The sequence below is a fragment of the Astatotilapia calliptera genome, chromosome 2 (genome assembly GCF_900246225.1).
Source record: "Astatotilapia calliptera chromosome 2, fAstCal1.2, whole genome shotgun sequence".
Lineage (NCBI taxonomy): Eukaryota > Metazoa > Chordata > Actinopteri > Cichliformes > Cichlidae > Astatotilapia > Astatotilapia calliptera.
Window position 1 is genome coordinate 24,046,677 of NC_039303.1, and position 17,251 is coordinate 24,063,927.

Below are 17,251 nucleotides of genomic sequence, written 5' to 3' on the forward strand. Positions count from 1 at the left end.
CCCCCTTTAACAAGGGCCTCTGACACTATGGGCCACCTACATCATGACCTACCATACTGCCCCTCCAAGAGAGTGGCCTCCCACTCGTTGAAATAGCAGTTAAATACCACTTAAGGATTAAATAAATTAATAACGCTCAATCTGTCATTCAAATATAATGATGATAAGTTAACAGTTGGAACATTAGCAAAAATATTTTTAGAAAATGCCTCAATTCTGCAAATGTTTAAAACCAACAGATTCTTTAACCTCACCAAATGCCACCCCTCCTTCATCCTACACTTGGCACATTCCCTCCCAGGAACTTTACCATAAAAGGAGGCCAGAAATGGCTTTTGCTAGCTGGAGGTCAGGTGTAGTCTGGAGGGGAGGTGAGAAACAAAGTAGACACAAATCTTAAAATACTATGCAACTTTTTCCATGGATTTTAAAATAGTCTGTTTGCGAAATATACAGCAGTTAGATTAAAGGCACTGCGGGATGATTGGAGATCACAGGCTCCCTGTGACAATGACATTTTGTCATCATGCAGCTTATGTACTTCTGCTTGCGTTAATTCATAGATTAGCTAATAAAACTTCGGTTTTTTTGAGGGAAAATATTACAATTGTGTATTTGTATGTGACTAAGGAGGGGGTTTTTTTGTTTTGTTTTTAAAAAGTGAAAAAGTTAGGGTTCAAATTTGGTTTTATTATAAAAAAAAAAAGGTCAAGCGGGGGGTGCTGGGAAGTGTTTTAATGCCGCAGATGAGGCGCCAAAACTGAAAGTGAAACTTTCGCGAGCAGCAAACGAGCAGGAGCTACGATTAACGGTGCCAGCAAAGACAAGATGATAATAAATAAAGGTTACACACGCTTACAACTACCGACACATTCACACTGATTGATGTTTAAGGTGCATCGTACCTGTTACTGCTTTGTTCAATGAGACACGACTGGGAGTGAGTAATGAATGGGTATATAGGTTTGTTTATTTGGACGCAGGGAAAGCGAATTTCCTCTGGAATTTTTCCCCTCCATCAGCACGACGAGGGGAAATTTGGCCAGCAGCGATAAAAGGCACCCAAAATAACAGGATCTTCGTTAAGCGTGGAAGGTACTGACAAGGTAAGGTTGTTCTTTACAAATCTGTTGATATATATCTTAAAAACAAAAAAGGTTAATGTTAAATAATGACGTAATAATACAAAATAAGAGTGGTTATAAATTGCACAAGTATTATAGAAGTAGGTGTGGCTTGTTTAATATTTAAGCTCTTTGAGTTGACTGATTCCTTTTAGCATCACAAATGCTGCCGTTAATATCAACTTCTCTTTCCACAGAGTGTGTTATAACTTTATTTATCTAATCTTATTATTTATTTATTCAGGCAGTTGGACACTGATCAGAGTTGATGGCAGTGCATTTCTGCTATTGCAGTGGGTTATTACAAGTGCAGCTTTACTGCCATTTGTAAATACAGGTGTAATGTCTTTAAGCATGTGCATCCAAGAGCCTGTACTACTTTTATTGCATTTTTACTGACTTCCTTTGTGCCCTCTTCTTCCAATTTTTATTGATTTTTCATGATTACCTCCCTGTTCTGTCTTTTTTTTCACTCAGATGAAGTGGTTTGCTTTCAGCATCATCTGTGCAGTTTTCCAAATCAGTTACCAGAATCCAAAGCACTGGACTCTGTTGCCCAACAGTAAGTTTGATAGTTGGGAGAATCTGTCACCCTAAGTTTAAATGATTGATTCTTTTCAATCCCTTGAATGTGAATCTGTCTCTCGATAGTTCTGGTTTTGGAGGTGGATGGCACTTTGGCTGAGCAGAACCTGTTGTGTATGGAGTCGCCAGAGGAGCTCATTGGGAGTGCCAACCAGAGCCAAGAAATCTTTTGGAAGAAGAATGGAATAGATCAAGCTCAGAGGGGAAACTCATATCGAGTGCAGCTAGAGGAAAGCTTAGGGGGGGGCAACTACACCTGCCACAGTGAGGATGGATCTCTTCTCAATCATACTATTGTTCTCATCAAAGAAGATAAGAGCAAAAGGCGGAAGATACTAGTGAAAACTGACGAAGGTGTGTGCAAATTTGACACAAATTATACAGCTGAGAAAACTGGATACATTTTAAAGTATTTGTCTTGTGCTCTCTGAATCGTCTTGTTAGATTATCTCAAGTGCACGGCTCAAAATTACAGCGGCGAGTTCTACTGCTCCTGGACCTGGCACAGCAGCCGCAGTGGCAGAGTAGCATTTATCAAAGCTCATCGGTAAGCGCACGTTGTACTGCTGAAACACTTTCGGTTCTGCTCACCAATAACAACAATAAGTCATCATGTAGGAGCTGAGATTGCAGAAAGACATCCATAAACGCCCAGTTATGAAAGGAAACATGTTTGTGATTTTTAAAGGTCATGTACAGGGAACCGTATTCCATGTTTAAAAAAGATATGATAATAATAATACAGCTGCAAATGTTTGTCCATGAGAATCTTGTACAACCACTTGACTAGAAAAGTAAAAAAAACATGCATTTCTACAGTGTTCCTGACAGCAACGCAAAGTGCTCTGTCGATACCAGCGGCCAGTGGACGTGCTCCTCAGGTTACGGCAACTTCAGCTGTACCTTGAGCGACAACAGGATCTCCTGCCTGGACAAACAGCATTGCCCTTACGCCGAGGAGAGCAAGCAGATCTGCGTCACTGTGTTCGTGTTGAGCCAGCACTTTCTGTTGGAGGAATATTTTCAGCGCTTTTACTTGTCAGAGATTGGTGAGAATTCTTTGGAGGAAGCTTCCTCTTTTATGGCTTTTCATTGTTTTGGTCTTACTCTGGTGTTTTGCTTCCGTCTTAAACAGTGAAACCTGACAAGGTGGAGATTGCTCAAGTCAACACCACAGTGATACAGTGGAGTTACCCAAGCTCCTGGAGCAGCCCCTACTCCTACTTCCCTCTCACCTTCCAGATTGCACAGCTCAAGGATGGTTGTGAGAGCTGTGACAACCCTTGCAACAACTATCAAGTAAGTGCCATTTACAGACTGTAAATATTTCCAGAGGAAGAAATGAATATAATGATACACCATATGTGTTAATTGATATGATTCAGTGCATGAAGGGTACATGTATAAATGCGTTGGGGTTTTTTTTTGTTTGTTTTTTTTTTATTTCAGGCTTTGACACTCCACTCTACAGACACTTTTCAGTTCAAAGTGAAGCAAAGGGCTAAGGCTGTGTGCGTCAGAGCAAAAGATGCTTTCTCTTTCTCACAATGGAGCGAGTGGAGCCATAAAAGGTTGGTGCCACTCAGTACTGTAACATGGGACACTCGGCATCCGTTTCTTCTGTAAATCTTGCAAGCCACACGTTTTTCCCCATAGGTTGTGATCACATGTCAGAGTGCCGACTGCGTGTTGTCTCTTGGCCTTGTCATTTCCACTTTTTACATAACTCACCGATGGCTGTGGTGTGTTTTTGAGCCTTAAACTTCAGTCTGTCACAGTGCCAAATGATTCTTTTATTTCTTTTCTGTTTACAGGCTGAGGAACCACAGGAAGAAGAGGAACAAGCACCTGAACAAACGAATATAAAAGAGGAGAATCGTGGCGCTTTATATATTTATTTTACAGAATAATTTTTTTTATTTATTTTATTTTTTTTTTTTGTAATTTCTAATTGTGCAAGTAAAGTTGAGTTTTGCTAAGCTTGGACTTTTTGTCACCTGTCTGTTGCATAATATTGGTGAAACCAAATATAAGCTACCAATCAAATTAACACATCACCCAGATTTCAGACATAATCAGGAGACACTATAGAAGTCATTCAAGAAATGACTGTAGCACTGTTTTCCTATCAGCTTTCAGAAAGGTCAGTGATGTAATATTAAACCCCATTTTGCAGAGAACAATGTTTGAATAACACATGTAGATGGAAATCAGGTGCACAGAATTTCTGTCCTTTCCCTAACCAGTTAGGTGAGAGTGTAGTTTTCGGTAGAAACTCCTCTTTGCTCTGGGACAAAAAACAGAAGTTTCATTAAAACAATTGTTATTAGTCAAGATCTGGCACCTGTGGTTTCCTATATGTGCTTCTTGCAAGGACTTTTTTTTTTTTTTTTTTTTCTATCAATTGCCTTCTCCATGGTTATATTACAAAATTATAATTTCAGATTAAATCATCACGCATCTGCTTTATACTGAACTAGCTGGCAGCTCTGACTTTTCCATGGGATTCTCTAAAGGACAATACTTTTCTGTAAGGTCAATATATAAACAATTTCTGCCAGTATTGATATATTAGTAGAGCAGCATTTTCCCTTAGCTAAATACAGTAATATCAAAACTGAGCTCAGAGTTCCTCAGCATGCTTGGTTTCGAACACCCCTATAAGAGGAAGCGCACATGTGATAATGTAAGCTTAGTCAAACAGCTCGGCAGTGACCTTTAAACAAAGGAATTGTCAATGTGATTAAAACTATTAGTCAACACAATCTGGCATTTTCCTTTGCCAGTAACTCTTCTTCACAGTGACATTGGCACATCGCTACAAGCATGACTGGTTAACAGCCTAGCGCTGGTGGCAGTAATGTTTACCCTACACACTTTTTTTATATAGTTGAGGACAAAAACAGTGCCAGGCCTGAAAAAAGAATAATCCACAGTAGATGAGCAGTATCTGAAAGCCATGTCCTTAAGAAAAGGGGGGGGGGACATGCATGTGGTCCTTAAGTTTCAAATGAGACTCATCGGAAATGGTCTCAGTGGAAGGGTGACTGCCAAAAAGTCATTCTTAATGAAGAGAAACAAGGAGTAAAAGGCTGAGGTATGCCAAATTACACAAGTATTGAACTGAAAAACATGCAGTGGCGCACTATCAGTCATGGATTGGCCTCCTCAGAGCCTGGATCTCAAATTTATTGAAACAGTGTAAGATAAACTGGACAAACAGCATAAAAGGCAGCCAACATCCAATAAAGATCTTTGAATGTCCTTCAAGAAGCATGGAGAACTCTTCCTAAAAACTACTTCAATGACACAAATGGTTGCCTAAGAGAGTTCAGGCTGTGTTGAAGAATAAAGGTGTCCATACCAAATATCAAGCTCGTTAGAATTCCACAAAATATATTATTGCCCGATATGCTGTGTTTCCATTTATGTGTCCAAATGTCTGAATAAATTGTTGAAACTACTTCCCATTTTCCAAGCAAAATAGAAAGAAATGAGAGATGGTTCAAGACTTTTCCAAAGCAATATAGCTATAAAGAATTCTGTGTTTAATACTGTGTAATGTTCACCTGTAGTTATAACCTCTCCTATGAAACTATCTTATGCAGTTATAATAGTTTGCAATACCAGTACCCAGTCACTGATGCCCACTAGGACTTTCTTGGCAAATATATTGATAAAAAATATTATTCTCAAACACTATTTACAGTGGGGCAAAAAAGTATTTAGTCAGCCACCGATTGTGCAAGTTCCCCCACCTAAAATGATGACAGAGGTCAGTAATTTGCACCAGAGGTACACTTCAACTGTGAGAGACAGAATGTGAAAAAAAAAAATACATGAATCCACATGGTAGGATTTGTAAAGAATTTATTAGTAAATCAGGGTGGAAAATAAGTATTTGGTCAATAACAAAAATACAACTCAATACTTTGTAACATAACCTTTGTTGGCAATAACAGAGGTCAAACGTTTACTATAGGTCTTTACCAGGTTTGCACACACAGTAGCTGGTATTTTGGCCCATTCCTCCATGCAGATCTTCTCGAGAGCAGTGATGTTTTGGGGCTGTCGCCGAGCAACATGGACTTTCAACTCCCGCCACAGATTTTCTATGGGGTTGAGGTTTGGAGACTGGCTAGGCCACTCCAGGACTTTCAAATGCTTCTTACGGAGCCACTCCTTTGTTGCCCGGGCGGTGTGTTTTGGATCATTGTCATGTTGGAAGACCCAGCCTCGTTTCATCTTCAAAGTTCTCACTGATGGAAGGAGGTTTTGGCTCAAAATCTCACGATACATGGCCCCATTCATTCTGTCCTTAACACGGATCAGTCGTCCTGTCCCCTTGGCAGAAAAACAGCCCCATAGCATGATGTTTCCACCCCCATGCTTCACAGTAGGTATGGTGTTCTTGGGATGCAACTCAGTATTCTTCGTCCTCCAAACACGACGAGTTGAGTTTATACCAAAAAGTTCTACTTTGGTTTCATCTGACCACATGACATTCTCCCAATCCTCTGCTGTATCATCCATGTGCTCTCTGGCAAACTTCAGACGGGCCTGGACATGCACTGGCTTCAGCAGCGGAACACGTCTGGCACTGCGGGATTTGATTCCCTGCCGTTGTAGTGTGTTACTGATGGTGACCTTTGTTACTTTGGTCCCAGCTCTCTGCAGGTCATTCACCAGGTCCCCCCGTGTGGTTCTGGGATCTTTGCTCACCGTTCTCATGATCATTTTGACCCCACGGGATGAGATCTTGCGTGGAGCCCCAGATCGTGGGAGATCATCAGTGGTCTTGTATGTCTTCCATTTTCTGATGATTGCTCCCACAGTTGATTTTTTCACACCAAGCTGCTTGCCTATTGTAGATTCACTCTTCCCAGTCTGGTGCAGGTCTACAATACTTTTCCTGTTGTCCTTCAAAAGCTCTTTGGTCTTGCCCATGGCGGAGTTTGGAGTCTGACTGTTTGAGGCTGTGGACAGGTGTCTTTTATACAGATGATGAGTTCAAACAGGTGCCATTCATACAGGTAACGAGTGGGGGACAGTAAAGCTTCTTACAGAAGACGTTACAGGTCTATGAGAGCCAGAGATTTTCCTTGTTTGAGGTGACCAAATACTTATTTTCCACCCTAATTTACGAATAAATTCTTTACAAATCCTACCATGTGGATTCATGGATTTTTTTTTCACATTCTGTCTCTCACAGTTGAAGTGTACCTCTGGTGCACATTACTGACCTCTGTCATCATTTTAAGCGGGGGAACTTGCACAATCGGTGGCTGACTAAATACTTTTTTGCCCCACTGTAAATATGTTTGTATGTCAAATGTTGATGTTAAAAAAATAGCTTTTAGCTTATTTAATCCCCGTTATACAATGAAAAGGGCACGCAAACACACTTTAGTGTCTTGTGGCTCTAAAACGTTCAGTTCAGCAGTTCACTAAATTAATGTTTACTGGTATTGGTGTGTGTGTGTGTGTGTGTGTGTGTGTGTGTGTGTGTGTGTGTGTGTGTGTGTGTGTGTGTGTGTGTGAAGGGTCCTAACAACCTGAAACTCCAGTCTAATTGTTAATGAAGTATCATTTAGGACCAAATTTCCATGTCACATGCAAGAAAAGTCCAAATAAACAACATCAGACCTAGTGAATCATAAGCGACTCTTGTGTGCATTGGTCTGTAGGTTATGGTTGTTTGTCGCGAGGCCGTGGTAGCTGTCGCGAAGCTGTGGTGGCTGCTCTGTTCACTTCCCCCATCTTAAAAAAGCAGAAGAGGTTAAGTGACATAATGACTTTCGGGGCGAAATACCAAACAAAAAAAAAAGATATGACAGTCCTGATCTACGTTTTAGTTGTCTGCATGTGACAGAGAGTATTTGTTACATTTTTGAGAAATGTTTCAACTTTTATGCTTATGAAAAAGTAAAAGAATACTATGATTTATCTTAAATTTTTCATTTTTAAAAGTGGAAATCTTCTTTAAAAAGCTTCTTTAAAAACACTAAATCGGTATCTTAGGGTTATAGTAGATAGGCCTCTGAGGTCAAATGAGACTTTATGAATGCTATGACATGATCTTTTGATAAGTGATTAAATTAGATCCTCACTGGTTGCAATAACACTTTTACTGGCAGTTAATCCATTAGTTATTCTTTGATTGATGTAAACCATCAGAAAATTATTAAAAACAAAGGCTAATTGTGATTTACCCACGCTAACGCTGACATCTTACCACTGACATCTTTCTAATCTAGTCAGACCACAAACCAAAGATTTTAATTGACTTGCATAAAGAACAAAATATCAAATCTGCACACTGGACTTCAATATATCATCGAAACAATCTTGTGTTTTCAGCTTTAGTTTATAGTAGGTGTAATTTAAAGGAGACGTCTGTGAGGAATTATAACATTTGCAGCGAACATGACCTCAGCTCCAATCTAACCACAATGCTGAATGCATCACGTGTTACATTAGCCACGTGGTCTGACTGGAACAGCATACAGTGTGTCTCTGATTAATGTAGGTCAAAGGGCATGAATGAAATCAATTTGTATGTTTCACAGCTGTCAGTACAGTAAATACAATACTGTTGGTTGTGACTAAAGACAAATAGAATACTTGGTTCTGACATAGTCAGTTTCTTACAGTTTCTTCTAAACCAAGTAAAGATGGTTTCTGTCTCAGTTTCAGTGTATGGATGGATTCTTGTGCAGAGCTGGTAGAGTTTGATTTATATGCAGTTTAAATAATTGTCTCACCTGTCGGAAAACATGAAGGGCACAGCCTGATACCCACTACAGAGTCACTGTTCTTTGCTTCCACTTAGTTCTACTTTTGACATTTTTATATACATGTATTTATGTGTATACATGTGATGTGTGATGTGATGTGTCACTTACGCCTAGTCTTTAAAAAAAATTAAAAATTGCTTAAATTGTCTCTGTGGGGTTTACACTGTGGCCAACATATCCACGGAAATGGGTTTTTATAAGCAAAATGAGGAATGATTATGACTTCTATAAGACAAGGTCATCCTTACTGAGCCCATCAATAGCAATTGGGGGGGGGGGGGGGGGGGGGGGGGGTGATATTTCAAGGCCAAGGTCATGTTTTGGTACACTGAGTGTATATTGTGTGCACATAAAAATATTGTTTCTTTCTATATTTTGAACAGTTTAACTTTTAAACACTTGGTTTAAATACACAACGGGATTAGATTAGATTAGATTAGAATTGCTTTCATTCATCGCTGCCGTCTTACTGACCTTATCCACTCATTTCCTGACTATGACAATCATGGTACAGAAATGCAGCCACATGGACATGCTATGCAAGTGCTGCTGAGACTTGATGGCCCTCTTGCGTCGTGTGATGTCTTTTTTACCCCACTAGATGGCAACATTGCACCTGATACGTGTGCTTTTCATAGGTCTTGACCTGAAATGAAACGAGACTGGGGATTGCTAGAGATATGTAGCCTAAAGGACTGAAAAATGTACAGCACTCATTTTTCATCACAGCAGTTTATTAAATTTCTAGTCAATATTTGCTGACGCTATAAAAGCACTTTAGGAACAACAATTATACTTGTTTTTTCCTTTCATGTTTTATGCTGATATTAAAATGGATCGAGTCTACTGGTGGCTTGACACGTTTTAAAAGGCAAACACCTATATTTGTCCACTTTATGTCGACTGGAGAGCATATTGTAAGACATACGCTCCGCTCTCATAAGCATATGCCCTGATTTTACAACTAGTGATTTTTACGAGTCTTCCGTTCAATCAGGCCATTATTATCATCAGCCCAACCTTTTTGATTTACAGGAACATCTGGCTGTACAAGAGACGGACTGCAGCGCCTACAACTCCTTTCTCATCAGTTACTTCAAAACGTCTAAATCACGCAGGGAATTTTAATAGCCTTCCCATATGTGGACACTTGAACATGAGTCCTCGTCAAGTGTCCTATACGCACACACATATGCAGACGCACCTTTACATCATTTAAATGGCGTGCGCATTCCTGTTTGCGAGTAAGGACCTGAGATATTTTGCAAACCTTACGTCCGGGTGCCAAGGAGTTAGTAAATCGCGGTATTAGCATGGCTGGGAGATCGGGGCCCAGACTGACATGCCTGTTTTTGGATACTGGGACAGTGATATTTGGGGTAACCGTGTGCGTTGGTGTTTGGGGATATAAATATACGCCACCCCGGAGGCCTCCGGTGTTCGCGCGGGCCTGCATGCCGACCAAGGCAGACAGATCACTTTGAGGGAGCCACAATCAAACAAATGTGCTGAAGGATAGATATGAACTTGTGCGTGTGTGTGTGTGTGTGTGTGTGTGTGTGTGTGTGTGTGTGTGTGTGTGTGTGTGTGTGTGTGTGTGTGTGCACAAAAAAAAAAAAAAATCGTGAGAGACTTTTTTATCACTATTTATTGTGTCGTGTACTCACGTGGTAGGGTGCTCATATTTCTCCTCCCACAGCAGGAGACATAAATAAACAGCTACAGAAAATGATGAGATGATTGCCGCGGGTTTGGTGTCTAACCTTGACCGTTTATGGCATTTCTCGGCGGTTTGCTGGTCGCTTATTATGCCGAAAGGTCACTCAAAAAGTAATAGTTAAAAACAAAGTAAAACTTGTTTGGGGTTATTAGAGTGCCAAAATATATAACCTCATAATTCCAAATAGTCTGTATTTTGTTTTAATTATACGTGAGCTTTTTTCCCTGAGCCCGCAACCGCCAGCATCAACGTGTCAGACTCTTTCATTTGAGCCGTTTTTTGATAAAATCTTAATTTTCAGATATAGCCTCCTGATAAAAACAACAAAACCAAACGACTCTTTCATCCTTTCCATTTCATTATAATTAAGCAAACAGTACTTAGTGAGCAGATGCCTCCCCCGGACAATTCAATTTGACAATTTAGAAATGACTCTAATGATCGGAGGAAAACCAGGACTGGCGAGCAAAGTGGGGAGAGCTGCAGCAGCATCCTCATTTCCTGCTAGAGCTGCTGGATTTGTTCGTCCGGTCTTCATGCATGTGGGCTCACCGCGCAGTTTCATGGCTCCGTGAGCAACCATGCAAATTTTTTGTCACACTTTTTTTCTTCATCTCTTTTTTTGTGCTGTTATTGTTTGTGAGCAGTTGCTTTTGAGTGACTGCAAATTTCTTTTTGGGCAGCAGGACGCAGAACAGTTTAGCTGTAATCCTCATATTTATGTTGGATTCAGCATTTAGTCCCGCAAGATTTATGTAATGCATCTAATCAAAGCTAATTTCAAACCACCGGGCTGTAACACAAAATTGTGCGCAGCGGCTGCCAGGCTCTGTTTTTTCTTTTTTCTTTTTTTCCTTTGGTGCGCTGAAACTTTGTTAAGCCCATAATCTGCCGGAGTTGATACTCTGAATGAACACTTGGACTTCTCCGTGCAGTTGATTCCGAATCTCGTGTGAAAACAACAAGACGGAGCTTCAGTTAAAAAAAAAATACAAATAAATGTTTGAATAAAGTCCTTTTTCTCCACAGCACACGCGTGCAGAATGTGGACAATTAAAATATTGGTTTTTTGGTTGTTTGATGTTGAATTAATCTGAGACATATACGCATAAATCTGCGCGCAGATGGTGAGTGCTTCTCGGATTGTTTCACTCCACTAGTGCATGCTTTGTCACATAATAACGAGACAAAAACGAAAAAAATGTTTGTATATGATCCTCATTAGAACATTTAATCAGAATCTGTTTGGGCTTTTTGCAGATGGATGCGGGGATATTTCGTGGCGTGCAGTTTCTCTTGCTCTTCTCTTTGCTCACAGACGGAAAACTATATGGATCAAACTAACTTCCTCCCTGGAGCTGGTGTTTGATTGCCATGAACATATTAACTGTCAGCTCTAAACACTAAACACAAAAAAGATTTAACACGCACACATCACGCACGCACAGAGAGAGAGGGAGAGCGCGCGCAAAGCTTCAGGCTAAGTGGCTGGGGCGGGACAGTGCGCGGAGCGAGGCGGGGACAGAAGGCAGGCGGGCGGGCAACGTGGTGGTCGGGTTGGTGGACAGATGATTGTCCGCGTTATTAACTATGTTTGAGGCGTGCAGACCACGCCTCCTTCACCTACTAGTCCTCCCCTTTGCGTGCAGACCACGCCTCCTTCACCTACTAGTCCTCTCTCCTGTTTGGCATCCCAGAGATGGTCCAAAGTGATTCCTCAGGGAAGGAAAAAGAGCGCAAATCACCCGAGCGGGAGATGAGGAGGAGTTGAGCCGCTGCTGCCCGGGACTGCCGCTTAATTGCGCGTAATCTTCCGTTTCATTCATCTGAGCTGAGAGAGAGAGGAGGGGAAGACTTTGTAAATAAGGAAACGGAGCTAAGGAAAGCGAAACGCGTTTTCATCTCCTCGTTTTTCGTTTTCTCTTTGGACTGTTTGTTTGCAAAGAAAAAAAAGAAAAGAGAGAGAAAGAGGGGGAAACTGACATTTTTGCTCGCGTTTATGTCAGCTGCACCTTGATCCCGGGGACTGTCGCCAACTCAGTGCAGCCTCTCATCCTGCGCTTCCCCCCTCTTTCATCGTTTCTCACGCTGTTCATCTTCACACAGCTGCTGCTTCCCCACTCCGTTTTCCTTCTGGAGTCGCTGACACGAGGTGCAGCTAACCTCGGATGCTGACAGCTCCCGGCCTCCCTTTATTCTTTCTTTCTTTTTTTTCCCTTCCACATGTCGCATCTTTTGTTTACTTTGAGAAACACGCCGCAACTAAACGCCGAGTGAAACAGACCACGCTACTTTGCTCGTTCTGACAGCGCGATCAAACAGACAAGCAAGAGGAGGGGAGGCAGGAGGGGAAAAGAAGAAGAAGAAGAGAGAGAGTGAAAGGAGGGAGCCGAGGAGAGGAGGAGAGAGAGAGGGGGGAGAGAGTGAGTGAGAGATAGAGACAGTGTGAAGGTGCGTTTTGATGTTTGGCATCCACGAGAGCATCCAGAGGAGTGGGAGTAGTATGAAAGAAGAGCCCATGGTGGCCGGGATGAACGCGGTTCGGACATGGATGCAGGGCGCCGGGGTGCTGGACGCCAACACAGCCGCCCAGAGGTGAGCCCAAGGCGGCCTTGGCGGTGCGCTGACTGCGGGGCGTGGAGACCGGGGATATGGGGGGGAGAAAAGCCGCTCAGATCTGCGGTGTTAAAGACGGGAGAGCGGCTGCATCACTTGGGGCAGCACGAGTCCCCAGAGGACGCAGTTGTGGGATAATCACCGCTCCCCCTCCAGGCATTTCAAGCCCTTTTCCCCTCATTTTTCTCTTTCTTTTTTCTTTTTTTTTTAGCTCAAAGTCCGACTTACTAAAATATTGTATGTGCCTCGAAGTTTTTTATTTAACGGATTTCAGGAAGAAGGGGCTGTAACAGTGACTAAAACTCCAGGGCGAGCGGGGTTTAAATGTTCCCTCAGCATAACTTTAGTTTGAAAAAGTGAGCGCTGAATTTTGCTTAGACTTTTCAGCTCACTTTGTTGTTTACTCCTCCTTTATTATTCATATTATTAGTAGTAGTTGTGATTTTGTTGTGATAAAACCGAGTAGCTTATGTGCATATAGAATTATATTTTTCAGGTCTACAATTTCGCAGTTTTCCCACAAAATAAAAGAAAGTGAATTTGATTTCATTAAAGCTGCAGTAGAAAGTAATTACGCTAACATGGACGACAGGCCTACCATCGAGAGAGCAACTGATGTGTCCAAATTATGACGTTAATATTAAATAGTACGTCGAAGCAATTTAACTTTACGCTTTAACATTTAGCCATATTTCTGTAATTATTGTTGATGAAACTGCAGCTTTTTTATTCAACTGCACAGAGACGAATTTTGCCAGCGATGAGGTTGAATCTGAGGGCAGGTTTCTGTCGTGCTGTGATTCTATTTTCTTCATTTTATTCTTTTTTTTTATTTTTATGTATATATATTTTTTCAATGCCCGTCGTTTTGGATGCTAGTTGGTCTGTGCTTGTGTCCGCAGCGGAGTGGGTCTCGCTCGGGCACACTTCGAGAAACAGCCGCCCTCCAACCTCCGCAAGTCCAACTTCTTCCACTTCGTCCTGGCTTTGTACGACAGACAGGGTCAGCCTGTGGAAATAGAGAGAACCACTTTCGTCGACTTTGTAGAGAAGGAAAAGGTGAGTTTGCAAATTAAATATACAAACACACACACACACACACACACACACACACACACACACACATATATATATATATATATATATATATATATATATATATATATATATATATATATATATATATATATATATATATATATATATACACATGCCTTATTATTTATTTTCATCGTCTCACTGCCTGTAATAAAATATTCAAAGGAAAGAGTACAATGTTTAAATTGCAGCGAAGCATCGACTGACGCCTGACAATATAGTCAAAGTGATAAATTACCAAACGCACACAGCAGGGATTATTACTCCCGAAGGCTTTCCTGATGTGATTTTTAGACGTGGGTTCCTAAAAAAATATAATACTTTCAGACTTCTGATTATATTTGTCATTACTCTGACTTTCTTCATAGCTGCAAAATAATGAATATTACACATATTTACAGCAACTTTTGCGCTCATCTACCGAGAACCATATTGACTTTTATATTCTGTGACAGCTCAGCACAGCATGCAGCCCATTCCTGCAGGTGCTCTCCTGACAAGCTTCTTCATTTTCACATGTTTTTTTAAATTTTCTTTAAAAAGGGAACTTTCAATATTAGTCTTTGAAGTCACATCGATATAGGAAAATGTTTTACTTATTAATAAGTGCTGCATTTATTAGCATTTAACAACGACTTCTTTATAATTAATTATAGTCAAATGTTTGTGTGCTGCCCAATAAGAAGACGTTACACATTGCGCGTTGTCGTGTTGGGGGGAGATAATAAATGTGTAGGAAGTTGTATCATTTTAAAAATAGGAAATAAAATAAAATGAAGCTGTGGGAGAACGGTAGAATAGTTTGGGTTACAAAGCTTAAAAACAAATTTAAAAAACAGTGTTTTAAAAAAACAAAAAACAAAAAAACAATTAATTATTAAGAAGTTGGGTTTCTTATTCTTTGTCAAATAGCCTCATTAAAAGTTACGGATTCCTTTTTTTTTATTTTTCTAACTCTTCTCTGCAAACTCGATACGAAGAGGTGAGAGAGAAATGAAAACTTAATTTCACTGTAGATATGAAGTTATGATATTTCGCTGATGTAAAATACATATATATATATATATATATATATATATATATATATATATATATATATATATATATATATAGATATATATATATCAAGTTGTAGACATGCAGTCGAAGTACCAGGACGAGGTGGCTCGCTTGTCTGCTTGCTTTTACCGGGTCTGGTTTAATTTTCATAGGAAATGACGGGGGAAAAGACCAACAATGGGATCCATTATAGACTTCAGCTCCTCTACAGTAACGGTGAGTTTGGTTTCCATAATTTTTATGGAGCAATAACAGAAGCAGCGTGTCAATGAAACGTCAAACGCAAGTGAGAAAACTCTGGAAATAAATGTTTTAGGTGGTCACTTGGTTGAGCTTCGGTTTAGAGGTTTTATAGTTTTCTTCTATGGATTTATTAGCTTTCAGGCAACATGAAAGATGATAACTTCAGATATTTTTAAATTATTGCATTATTACTCATAAATGAAAAAACAAAAGCATGTTTTTTAATTATTATTTGTATTATTTATGTATTTATTTATTGCTGTTTCATTTGCTTCTACCAATAAACGCAGTGTATTTCTCTTTAGGAGTAAAAAACTCCAAGCTGCAAAATAAAACGTCTTCCTTTTAAACTTTTTTTTTTTTAAAGTCTTCCTTCCTTCGTTGAACAATTAAGTTGTATTGATTATGTTTTAGTAGACTCCTGCTGTGCTTATTTTCAGTCTTAAGTTGATACTAAATATTTATGCAGATAAAATCAACACAGTAAAGACAGCAAATTGAATTTTCAAGTTCCAACCAAACTGACAGCGTGCAACAAATACTGAAAGTCATTATTAACAGTTTAGACTCATCGTTTCCATGAAGTGGCTCGCAGGGGAAACCAGAAAGAATACATTTTGTGCTCAGAGAGATTCCCCAGCCCGTAAACGCTTTGACTTTTTAACGTGTGTGTGTGCAGGGATCAGGACGGAGCAGGACTTGTATGTTCGTCTCATTGACTCTATGACTAAACAGGTAAGACGTGCTTCCTTAGACTAAAAAACAACAAAAAATGAACTCTACAATGGTTTGCTGGCTCTGTTGATCTGACTGTTGCCCCCCCCCCCCCCCCCCCCCAGCCACCCAAACCCAGCCACCAACCCCCTCCTCTTGCCCCCCCCCCCATGCATGCCTGTGTCTGGGACCCTCAACTTCAGCACAGCACAGCCTGCTTGATAAACGACCTGTCTTACCTGTGGAATACATTTACAGAGGCCCAGAAAAGTAGAGGACATGTGTCCTCATATTCTACCTCTGCACAGCAGCTAGTGAGGGTGTGTGTGTGTGTGTGTGTGTGTGTGTGTGTGTGTGTGTGTGTGTGTGTGTGTGTGTGTTTTTAACAGGCAATATATAAGTGTGTGTTCACATGAATGTGTGTGTGTGTGTGTGTGTGTGTGTGTGTGTGTGTGTGTGTGTGTGTGTGTGTGTGTGTGTTTTAACAGGCAATATATAAGTGTGTGTTCACATGAATGTGTGTGTGTGTGTGTGTGTGTGATTGTGAGTGTGTGAATCTCTCGGTCGTGGCGATGTGTTAGTGTTTGAGAGAGACAGTGATGCATGCCAGCTCACTCTTTGAGGACCTTGACCCTCATTTCCTCAATGTGAAACAGAACAAACTATCCCAGAGTGTGTTATTGCCAATTCAATCGCACAAAGAAATACAGAGCAGCTCATGTGGGCTGGCGCACTACTGAGGGATTTCACCGCTCGGATGAATTAGACAACGAAGAAAGTGAGCCTCTTCAGCGCTGTTTTGATATCAGGTCTTTTGTTTTGCCAATTCTTCCTCTGGTGCCATTAGGCTTGAAGAGAGTTTGTCTGAGATTGAAAAGAGTAGGAGGAGATGTTGTTTGTGCGAGAGCGTGTGTGTTTGCATGTTTATCGGCGCCCGCACGCGTGTGTGAGTGTGTGTGAGATTGTGTTTGTGTGTGTGTGTGCAGGGCGATCACAGCCCTGGAGAGCATGTTGAGTGGGGTTGGAGGGGTAACCAGACTAGATTTTTGGACGCTGTGCTGTATGGACCAGATGGTGCACTATACTCCAGTCTGGCAGTCCAACTGCTCACTGTACACCACGTATAAACATACGTGCATGCACAAACACATATGCACGAGCAGTAGTACACACACACCAACAATTTTGCTCTTACTGTCTCTGTCAGAACAGAGAGTTCCTGTTCAGGAGGACTGGATTCCCACGATACACAGATTTGCCAGATAGACAAACACTACTCCCAGATGAAAGACACA

General features: G+C 40.8%; 2 protein-coding genes across 8 annotated transcripts in view; both read left to right on the forward strand.

Annotated features, from left to right (window-relative positions):
• Positions 1 to 323: 323 nt before the first annotated feature.
• il12ba (interleukin 12Ba) lies at positions 324 to 3,695 on the forward strand. 3 transcript variants are annotated; one of them, XM_026179942.1, is made up of 9 exons: positions 324 to 371; positions 984 to 1,106; positions 1,602 to 1,686; positions 1,776 to 2,063; positions 2,154 to 2,256; positions 2,529 to 2,758; positions 2,845 to 3,008; positions 3,159 to 3,280; positions 3,524 to 3,695. In XM_026179942.1, exons 3-9 carry the CDS (start codon positions 1,602 to 1,604, stop codon positions 3,573 to 3,575), a joined length of 1,044 nt encoding a protein of 347 aa, XP_026035727.1. In that variant the 5' UTR covers positions 324 to 371; positions 984 to 1,106; the 3' UTR covers positions 3,576 to 3,695. The 3 variants fall into 3 exon arrangements, with proteins under 3 accessions (XP_026035727.1, XP_026035737.1, XP_026035746.1); XM_026179952.1 differs by having other exon boundaries at positions 326 to 371; positions 964 to 1,106; XM_026179961.1 differs by having other exon boundaries at positions 343 to 371; positions 1,023 to 1,106.
• An 8,919-nt stretch (positions 3,696 to 12,614) lies between these two features.
• Positions 12,615 to 17,251, forward strand: part of ebf1a (EBF transcription factor 1a) — a 53,018-nt gene continuing 48,381 nt past the window's right edge. For all 5 annotated transcript variants that reach the window (XM_026189121.1, XM_026189112.1, XM_026189131.1 and 2 more), the window contains exons 1-4: positions 12,615 to 12,821; positions 13,745 to 13,901; positions 15,152 to 15,215; positions 15,922 to 15,977. In XM_026189121.1, coding sequence (XP_026044906.1) covers positions 12,688 to 12,821; positions 13,745 to 13,901; positions 15,152 to 15,215; positions 15,922 to 15,977 — 411 coding nt within the window. In that variant the 5' untranslated portion in view covers positions 12,615 to 12,687. The remainder of the gene's footprint in view (positions 12,822 to 13,744; positions 13,902 to 15,151; positions 15,216 to 15,921; positions 15,978 to 17,251) is intronic.

What these genes read in the sequence shown, in the direction of transcription:
- il12ba (XM_026179942.1), top strand. Translation starts at nt 1,602, where the DNA reads ATGAAGTGGTTTGCTTTCAGCATCATCTGTGCAGTTTTCCAAATCAGT. An exon ending in ACTAGTGAAAACTGACGAAG is followed by an intron (nt 2,064 to 2,153) that starts GTGTGTGCAAAT and finishes TCGTCTTGTTAG; the next exon opens with ATTATCTCAAGTGCACGGCT. An exon ending in ACCCTTGCAACAACTATCAA is followed by an intron (nt 3,009 to 3,158) that starts GTAAGTGCCATT and finishes TTTTTATTTCAG; the next exon opens with GCTTTGACACTCCACTCTAC.